The sequence below is a fragment of the Mytilus edulis genome, chromosome 3, assembly GCF_963676685.1.
Source record: "Mytilus edulis chromosome 3, xbMytEdul2.2, whole genome shotgun sequence".
Lineage (NCBI taxonomy): Eukaryota > Metazoa > Mollusca > Bivalvia > Mytilida > Mytilidae > Mytilus > Mytilus edulis.
The window spans coordinates 43,749,816-43,760,940 of NC_092346.1; the positions used below are offsets into that span (position 1 = coordinate 43,749,816).

The 11,125-nt window shown below is 32.5% G+C and overlaps 1 protein-coding gene across 48 annotated transcripts in view; it reads left to right on the plus strand.

The window, feature by feature from the left end:
• The window catches only part of LOC139514265 (regulator of G-protein signaling 22-like), a 56,995-nt gene extending 51,952 nt beyond the window's left edge, over nucleotides 1–5,043 (plus strand). For 46 of the 48 annotated variants that reach the window (XM_071303229.1, XM_071303249.1, XM_071303262.1 and 43 more), the window contains one exon: nucleotides 3,732–5,043. In XM_071303229.1, coding sequence (XP_071159330.1) covers nucleotides 3,732–3,941 — 210 coding nt within the window. In that variant the 3' untranslated portion in view covers nucleotides 3,942–5,043. The remainder of the gene's footprint in view (nucleotides 1–3,731) is intronic. The other 2 variants (XM_071303224.1, XM_071303225.1) reach the window with 2 other exon arrangements.
• Nucleotides 5,044–11,125: the final 6,082 nt, after the last annotated feature.

Here is an 11,125-nt window from a genome sequence, read left to right on the forward strand (position 1 = left end):
GTTCTCAGTTCTTTAATTGTGCACATACAACAAAACTTTCATCTTTTAAGCTTTGTTTAAAAAAAATATACATCCTTTAAAAATGTGTTTATATTTTGTGGTGGTATCTCGTCAGGGACTTTTTCCTAGTTTTATCTGTTTCTGTCTTTAATGTTAAATAACTAAATACATAAGAGTGGAAGAAGGGATGCTGATCAAATAGTTTAAAATGATAGTCCCAAACATATTAAGTCCAGTATCTATAATAAAAAATAAATAAATATCAAACTTATCAACTGATGGAAATAATAAATAATGACTGCACTATTATTGCTGCTTTCATCTTGAATGTTGTAAGAAAGTGTTCAGCAATGACTTACAATCCTTATACCAGTATGTGACAAGCTGTAATCCTGTAAATTCATCTTGAGAAAAATCAAATCAAGATTTCTTAGACTTCCCTAAATGGATAAGTTTTCTTTTTGACAGAAACAAAACAGTATTATGAGCAGTATAGGTGAGGGTAGGTTTCAACGTGTGGACTATGATAGTAACTAGCATACAGGAAACCCATCTAATCCAGTTTTATAAGCAGAAATTGACTTTTTTACAAGGAAGTCTCATAATGCATGATGCATGTCTGTTAATGAATGTCTTCTATAACAACTGAATTTTTGTGAAGAAATTTGCATGAAAGTGTTCATTATATTCAGTCATAATTTTTTACAAATATTAAACAGTAAGAAAGATAAGAAGTGGCATCAATTCTAGAATGCAATAACCACTTCGGAAACTCTACTTTGGTCCTTGTAACTTGGAGTCTCCACGTCATCATAAATGGCATCATGACCAATTGGTGTCAGTACCCAAAAGAATATGTCTCTATAATGTTATGTTATGTTTTTAATAAATTACAGAAAGAAAAATCAATATACATGAAAGGTTAACTCACGTTCAGAATCTAATGCATTTTGGGTAAAATTTAAAATTGGATTGGTTTAAAATGTCCCATTCTTTTCTTTTTGGAGTATGAACAATGAAATGGCCAACAATTTTTATACGCCCATCAAAATTTTGACGGGAGGTATTATGGTATACAAATGTCCGGTGTCCGTCTGTCTGTCCGTCCGTCCGTCTGTCTGTCTGTCCGTCTGTCCGGCGTAAACATGTCGCACCGTAACTTGAGAACGACTTATCCAAATTTCATGAAACTTAATATAGTTGTTTCTTATGATGGTCAAATGATCTGTATACTTTTTGGTGAAAATAAGATTTAAACTTTTTGAGTTACGACACTTTGTAACTAAAACAGGGGTGTGTTTTTTTTCACATGTCGCACCGTATCTCAAAAACGTTTCTTGATTATTGCTTAAAACTTTACACACTTCTTAGTTATATTAATCTTAATATCTGTATACTTTTTGGTGATGATTTAAAATTTCATTTTTGAGTTTTTGAGTATTTTGTAAAAAAGGGGGAGGGTTTTTTTACATGTCGCGCCGTATCTCAAAAGAGATTTATGATTATTGCTTAAAACTTTACACACTTCTTTGTTATATTAATCTAAAGATCTGTATACTTTTTGGTGATGATTCAAAATTTCATTTTTGAGTTATTGAGTATTTTGTAAAAAAGGGGGAGGTTTTTTACATGTCGTGCCGTATCTCAAAAACGATTTATGATTATTGCTTTAAACTTTACACACTTCTTTGTTATATTAATCTAAAGATCTGTATACTTTTTGGTGATGACTAAAAATTTTATTTTTGAGTTATTGAGTATTTTGTAAAAAAGGGGAGGGTTTTTTTTACATGTCGCGCCGTATCTCAAAAACAATTTATGATTATTGCTTGAAACTGTACACACTTCTTTGTTATACTAATTTAAAGATCTGTATACTTTTTGGTTTGATTCAAAATTTTATTTTAGTGATATTTGTAAAAAAAAACAGGGGGGGGGGGGGGGGGGGGTTCACATGTCCCACCGTGTCAGTAAATGGTTATTGCTTAAAACTTCCTCAGAAACTATTTATGATTATTGCATAAAACTTCCACACAAGACGTCGGGTGTATCATGCGCTCATGGCGCAGCTGTTTATTTAGGATATGAAACAAGATTGTATTGTTAAAATATAAGATTTTTTTATAAAACAAATTTCACCAATGGTATTTATCATATATAATTTACATGGCCATTCATTACATCAGTCTTATATTTCCTGCTTATTCTCTTTAGAAACAATCTATAACATTTTGATTAGAAAAACAAGTGTGGATACAGATCAATGTGGACACATATCAGTGTGGACACAGATTAGTGTGGATAGTAAACTAGTTAACTGTAAAAACAACTTTAGGAAAATATCTTTGGTAGAGATATTCAATCAAACCTTGATGATAGCATTATCTGATCAGTAACTTTGATTTATTAGGCAAGATCACAAAGAGGTAGCCTACCTGACCTTAAAAAGCCTATGTCCCAGGCGAGCAGGATAAGGACTAGGAGTTTGTCACAACTGAGTATGAGAGGTTCTACTCAAGAAAATTTAAGACGGGCACCTGTTGTCAGTTTTAAACATGATTTTAAAAAAGTTATCAATAATACAGAAAAGTTGTTTAGAGAAGGTACTAGTGTGAAAAGGCTTTTAGCAGAGGTCAAGGTTATGAAAGCACACACAGATTATTTGTTTGGAAAAGGTAGCAGTTTGTTGGTTTTGTTATAAAGGTCAAGGATTTCAGAAACCCTTTTTTTTTTTTTTTAAATCACATTGAAATTACTGTAGCACAAGATCCCACACTTTCTGAGGGTTTTCAAGTACTGTTGACTCGGAATGTTTTAGGTAGCACATTTTAAACAGTTATTTTACTTTGTCAGTTTGTTGTTGTTTATTTGTTGTTCACTGAACACAGGTGACCTGACATTGATAGGTGCTAGGTAATTGCATTTGTTTTAGGTGTGGACTCATCAGGCTTCTACAGCTGTATTGAGTAAGCTCCGTTTATATCCATTGTAGGCCATAGTAGCATCAATGTCTGTGTGAATCCTTTAGGAGCCATCTAGAATCTGGATGATTAACATAGCACTTTAGGTTTTGTAGATTGACTGACATGTGTTGCATACTATAGTAAAAAAATTAGTGTTGTATTTGAAGTAGAAAAGATTTTATAATAGATGTTATTTAAAAGCTTATCTAAATACAGAGCTCATCTTGCATGCCTTTGACATTAAGGTTGCTTTCAAGAAGAACTAATTTTAAGTACCGTATCATGTATGGTTAGAAACATACATTTCAGTCAGTGATTGCTATTTTATAAAATGTGCAATATAAAATATTAATTTAGCAAATGCATCACAATATTTTGATTTTTTGTTTTAATAGTTCAGAACCATATGCATACACAGGTTTACTTGGTTAGAATCAAGCTCAATTAGGAAAATCTGTTAAAACAGCATAAAAAAATTTTTCATGATATTTCTTATATTGATTGCAAGACATGCTTATGAATATTTTTGTAGCCTCATGTATTTTCAGTATCTCAATACCAAGCATTGTAACTAATGAAATCATTGTACATGTATTCATTTATCTTTCAGGATATTAGTTTTTGTAGACTGAATAATTGTATGCAATTGAAAATAGACACGCATATGGTCTGCCCATGCACTTTTTGTCGAATAGTTATTTTAAATAATTTATGGCATATATTAATCAAAATATTTGTTTATTAAACAAATTATTTATAATTTTACAGGAACTGTCTAATAGTGAAGCAGGAAGCATTATGGGAAGTCCAACAGGAGAACATTCTGATGTAACCACTGCCGTTTCTATGCGTCGCCCAAGTATTGTTGGCACCAGAGAATCAACCCGTAGTAAAAAGCAGAAAACTAACACACGTTTACAATTACCTGGAATTCAGCCTACAACAGCGGGAGAGAGTATAGCAGCTTCTGGATTGTAGTTTATATTGTTATATTTAATTATTGGAGAACTGTGATAATTTGTGAAAAAGTGCCCTTTAAACTTTATACATGTATGGTTTTAAGGCCTCATTTAGTAAAGAAGTACTTAATTGCAGATATGAATGAGAAAAGTTTTTTTAAGAGCTCTAACTTTTCAAAATGTCAAAAGGCAATCATGATTTTTCCTCAAATTTACACTTTTCTGTTTTTGTCTGTTTTATTTTTTGTCAATTTGATAAACAAACAAGTAAATTTGTGCAAAACTGTATTTGAAAACCTTGTTATACAAAAAAGTGTGATCAGTAGACTTGGTGTTCAATGCATATAGCATCATGAAAGATAAAACATTTTTAATTCACATTTTCTGTGAAGAGATGTTTAAATCGTGATTACAAATGCCAGAGAAAATTAATGGTTAGTAGAGATCTACAATAGTTCAATACATATAGCATCATGAAACGGGAAACATATTTTAATTCACATTTTTCATATAATGATGTTTAATATAGTAAGGTGAAAATCGTGATTAAATGCGCTTGAGAAAATTGATGGTCATTAGAGATCTTCAGTACTTACACAGTATTATTGTAAAAAATTATTGAAATTGTTTGAATTGATATTTATTTCCTCTGAATTCTCTTATTTATAGATACATTGATGAAGTTGTTATTGAAATATACATCTCAGGCTTTTTTTACAACTACTGGTAACTTTTTTCCAAAGATTGGAACAGTTCAAAGATTATTAGGCTTTAATTCAAGAACTTGCTTTAAAAGTTTATTGAAAGGTTGTCCTATTTTCTATATCTAGGTACAATACTTCTGCATTTGATTTAATGTTTGAAATCCTTGAATGAGATCAAGGCAGATTATTAAAATTTTTGTGTTATGGTACGACATGTTGAATTAGATTATGACCTGTACCATTTGTGATATGAATCGACTGTGATATTTTTTTTATATATACAATGGTGTTCTGTATAACTGCTAATTATTTGTATGTTATTGCTCAAAGCTTTATGTTTGTATAACTGAAGATATGTTAATTCTTATTTCAAATTTTAATATCTGTTGGCTTCATATTAAAAAGTTAAAACTTGTATTTTTTGGGTTTTGTATGATAACTTGATTGATTGATAGTTTGTGTTTCACCTTTAAAAGCACTCTCGGCTATGTCATGGCGACCAGTTTTTATGAGTGATGGAAACTTGAGTACCCAGCGAGATAGATTGTTTGTGTTTCACCTTAGGAACTCTCGGCTATATCATGGCCACCAGTTTTTATGAGTGATGGAAACTTGAGTACCCAGAGAGATAGATTGTTTGTGTTTCACCTTAGGAACTCTCGGCTATATCATGGCCACCAGTTTTTATGAGTGATGGAAACTTGAGTACCCAGAGAGATAGATTGTTTGTGTTTCATGAATTTTGGCTTTATCCTGGTGACTATTTTTATAGGTGAGGGAAGGTGGAGTATCTAGATAGAACCATTGACCTTTGACAAGAAAACTGGCATTTCTTATCAATTAAGATAGTTGAATGCATCTGCCATGAGTGGTGTTCAAACTAACAACTTCATTGTTCATAGGCTTTTATTCACTGTAGATGAAATAATTTAACACCACTCGGGTCAACCAAGACCCACAGACATTGACAATCAAAAACTTAGTTTCATTCTTAACCATTTGTTTATATTAACTGGTTAGCCCAATATTTAGCCCTCAATGAAATCTGGAACAAGAAAACTAAACAGAAATGAGGTGAAGACTATTAAAATGACAATCAACATAGACAAATGAACAATGAGGTCAAGATCAGATGAAACCTAACAGTAAGACATAAAATTGAGAATGGAAATGGGGAATGTGTCAAAGAGACAACAACCCAACCAAAGAGCAAACAAGGCCACCAATGGATCTTCAATACAGAAAAATCTTACGAACTCGGACTCATACTCCAAAATATACACAAAAAACTAAAATTTAAAATCATACAAGACTAACAAAGACTTGGGACAGGCGCAATAATGTGGCGGGGTAAAACATGTTTTTTGAGATCTCAACCCTCCCCTATACCTCTAGCCAATGTAGAAAAAACAAAGGTACAACACCGTGTACACATTGCAATTATTCCATACACCAAATATAGTTAACCTACTGCTTATAGTATCTGAGATAAAGTCTTGACCACGCAAACTTACCCATGATCACTGATCCATGAAATAAGATTGAGGTGGGATAAACCAGGCAAGGAACTTGTATAGCTAAAAAAGTTATCATATTACTCTTAATAAGAAAATAAATTCAAATGACAAAAGCAATCGCTGAACCATGAAAATGGAGTGTGGGATAATGAAGGTATGTCAGTCAGAAAATTCTTGATATAAGGCATCTGCAATGCATACAAGGTATGACCTATTAAGGGCTTCTGCCTTTTGAAATACAAAGCTTTAAAGTTTGGACTCAACCATAAAGGGATAAGTCCCATAAAGGGATATTTAATTCCCAGTCATTGTAACCTGTTTTGAAAATGGACTGTACTGAAAAGTGGACTAGACTTATCAAGAATACATTATTTTAATCCGGAATTTGCCTTTTAAAAATGGACCAGATTGCTACACTAGCTGGTTGATTATATCCCCTCCTAAATAAAATGGTATTGCAGTACTCATATCAGGGCCGTAACTACCTATGAGGCAGAGTTGCCTCCCCTGAATTTTCTACATCAACATTTTTTTTTTAGAAGTTATAAAATGTAATATTGACAATATGTACACGAAGAACTTGAATTTATATTATAAACAACACAAGTTTATAGTTTTACCAGTGTTATCATGATGCGTGATATACCTGTCATTTTCCAGATTTTTTATCGAAAGTGAACCGTTTCAATATTATTTTTTTTCGTGTGGCCGTCCGTCTGTTATTCAGTATTCGTACGAGAACACATATGAAATTTTGCTTTCGACAATTTTGAATAAAACTTAACTATTCACATTTATTAAGGGGCTCCATTAAGCAGAGGAAGTTCCCTTTGTATTGTGAATCTTTTATGATATCGGAAATTCGTTACCGGCTGAATCAGCTGTTGGGTCATTTTTAAACGTCTGCCGAGAAAATCATGGTCAATGTCTTAGTAGTTAAACACTCCCATTCGTTGAAGCGAAGACTTTCTGGACTAAGTATATACCATTTTAGAAAGTCCCTGGTTGTAGTTATATACATGTCTGTTCAGCTTTCAACAATATTGAAATTCAAGGTCCTCGACAAAAAAAAAATATCTTGCTTTCTATGATCTTGCTTTATAGGTTTTTTTTTTTTAACTTACCAGTTTGATTTCTAACAAAAATATCTTTAAATACAGATACTAATTGTTTGTATAAAAATTGCTTCAAGGATCCAGCAATACTTATGTTTCTGAAAGTAAGGAAATCGAAGGAAAACGCGTGATTTTTAGCCATATTGAGAACAAAATCCGCGGTCACAATGTATTTAATGTTAATAATTATAGGTCAAAGTACGGCCTTCAAGACGGAGCCTTGGCTCACCCCGAACAGCAATCTCAGTTCAGTTTGTTTTTGCATAAAAATTGCTTCCAGGTTCAAGCAATACTGATGTTTCTTAAAGTAAGTAAATCGAAGGAAAACTGGTCATTTTTAGCCATTTTACTGCGAGAAAAAATCGGCGGGGCTGCGCCCCCAAACCCCTTTCTTCAGGGCCTCAATCGGCCGCCCCCAAACCCCTGCCTCCCCGGAATTCGAACCCTAGTTACGGCCCTGCATATACATAGCATTATCTAATATGGATGTTTTTAAGTCCCAATCTCTCAAAACACATGGTCCATATTTGACCAAGTAATTGTCTCTTATTAATCTTTTTGTCAATATTTCATTATTACTAAGCTTTAAACAAATCACAAACTTCTTTTTTACACCCCATCTCCCCCTTACATTATGGAATAATCCTTTACTTATTGGTTATTTGATCAGTGAATGATATGGCTTATTACTTATTATCAGTGACATCTACTCACTTGAGTAGTACACATATTAAAGTCTTGAGTAAACACTTATCTAGATTTAAAAGGCAAACTGCTGTATAAGTACTGGTTTGAAACATCACTCAAGATAATGAACATAAATCTGGAAGGGTCATATGAGCACTGAGGCAGGACTGAAAGTTGTTCACCTATGTTTTCAATGATGAACTAATCCATATTAAATACTGTTCACTTCCTTTAGTTATTGATGAAAAATACATAATAGAATTCTCTTATATTTACCTATATTTTAAAATAGACTTGACTGTTTTGAGGGATATTCCATTGTCAGCTAGGTTAAATACCATTTTTCACAATGGATGGGATAAACCATTCATAATCATTGCAGTACACATATACATAGCATTATCTAATATGGATGCTTTTAAGTCACAATCTCCCAAAACACATGGTCCATATTTGACCAAGTAATGGTCTCTTATTAATCTTTTTGTCAATATTTCATTGTTACAGTGTACTAAGCCTTGAACAAATCACAGACTTCTTTTTACACCCCAAATCACCCCCTTACATTATGGAATAATCCTTTACTTTTTGATTATTTTTGATCAATGAATGAAATGGTTTATTACTTTTGATAAGTTACATCTACTCGCTTCATCAGCAAATATATTAAATCTTGAGTGAACACTAAACTGAATTTAAGAGACAACCTGCTATATGAGTACTGAATTGAAACATCACTCAAGACAGTTAACATAAATCTGGTAGGGTTATATGAGCATCAAGTCAGTACTGAAAGTTGTTCACCTATGTTTACAATGATAAATTAATCCATTTCAAAAACTGTTCAGTTCCTTCAGTTATTGATGAAAAATACATATTAGTATTCACTTGACAATTAATATTTACCTATATTTCAAAATGGACTTGACTGTTTTGAGGGATATTCCATTTCCAGCTAGGTTAAATACCTATTTTCACAATGGACTACACTATTATAAATGGGATAAACCATTCTAACTCAGACCAGGCCATTATTATTGATGGAACTTAGTAAAAAAAATGATATATTCCTTTGCTTTGTATGAAATTGACAAATTTTGTCCTCAAATCACAACATAGTAAATACACACATCAAAAGATAAGATCTCCTTTCACACATAAAAACAAAATATTCAACAGGGGAACTTTTTCAGGCATTTCATTTGATTGTGAAATATGTTAATAGACCCTCGCACAAAAAATTCTGAGTTTATGATAATTTGAACATATAGTTTACATCATCACTGGTGATACCATTATCACAACAATATCTTAAATGGGAACCATTCCTATTTGGTAATGAATAGAAATCTGTAACTAGTGAACTGTTGAATATAACATCACAAATTCAGCACAAAATATGTAACAATTACAGAACAAGAGTGCACATATCTAAATGTCTCACAATGCTAACATTTTATGTTGATAGCCTTAAATAGAAAGTTTTACTACAAGTATCACATTAACTTATGATCCAAGAAAATGAGATCTAGATAAACCAAGCTAGAAATACATAACACCTTACAATCAATCCATACATTGAACATAGTTCATCTATTACTTATAGTATACAGGAAACAGACTAAACCATGAACACTACATTCTCTATGTATATGCCCGTCCCAAGTCAGAAGCCTGTAGTTCAGTGGTTGTCGTTTGTTTTTGTGTTACATATTTGTTTTTCATTCATTTTTTGTACATAAATTAGGCCGTTAGTTTTCTTGTTTGAATTGTTTTACATTGTCATTTTGGTACCTTTTATAGCTGACTATGCGGTAGAGGCTTTGCTCATTGTTGAAGGCCAAACAGTGACCTACAAATGTTAATTTCTGTGTCATTTTGGTCTCTTGTGGAGAGTTGTCTCATTGGAAATCATATAACATCTTCTTTTTATATATGAGGTCAAGGTCAGATGAACCTTACTAGACAGATATGTACAATCATTCATATAAAGTATCTAAGTAACAACCTTAACCATGAAAATAAGGTCAAGGTAATAGGATATCTGCCATACAGACATAAAAACATTTTCACACATTTCATACACCATACAGTTATAGTTTAAGAAAAACTGACCAAAACACAAACAATGAACATGGAAATGATGTCAAGGTCAAATAAAACCTTCCAGACTGACATGTACATCATACCATATTTCCACCCACCATATATAGCTGATAAAACACAAAAACTTAGTTTAAAACACTGAACCATGGAAATACGGTCTAAGTTTATAGATGACACCTGTCAGTTGGACATGAACATCTTACAGTCTTTTCATGCACAAAATATAATAGACCTATTGTTTATAGCAATTGAGATAAGGACTTGACCACAAAAACTTACCCTTGTTCACTGATCCATGAAATGAGGTTAAGGTCAAGTGAAAACTCTGACAGGCACATGGATTGTGCAAGGTTATCCCATTACTCATTAGAGAGCAATCAATAATACACTTTTTTTTCAAGTAGTTACTGAACCATGAAAATGAGGTGAAGGACAGACAGAAAATTTCATAACATAATCTATATACAAAGTATGAAGCATCAAGGTCTTCTACCTTCTAAATATAAAGATATTAAGGATTAAGTGTACAACGCCTCATCACTATCTCTGTATGAAGTCTCATGCTTGACAAAAAACTGTAATGGTTGGCATCTATACCTTTGGTCTTTGGTGGATAATTTCATTATTATCAATCATGTTATGTCTCCTTGTTTTTATTAGCCTGATACAATTTACCATGGTGCAAGGGAATAATAACTATATCATGTGGATATAAGGCTTGACAATGATCTTTAAAGCTCAGCAACAATTAAAATAACGATGCCAAAAATATGCTGCAGAAAAAAACCCCATCACTGTCCCAGGTTAGGGAAAGGCACACAAACATGTGTAACCCTGCCACATTTTGTATGTGCCTGTCCCATGGAGCCTGTTATTCATTGGTTGTCATTTTGTGCTGTATTTGGCATTTCAGGCATTTTATAGCTTACCAGAACTATGAAGATTGCTCATTGTTAAAAACCATACAGTGACCTATCTTCTTTAACATTTGGCCTCTGGTGGAGATTTGTCTCATTGGCACTCATACCACATGTAATTTTCATATGGTATTTATTATAGATAACAAAATATATA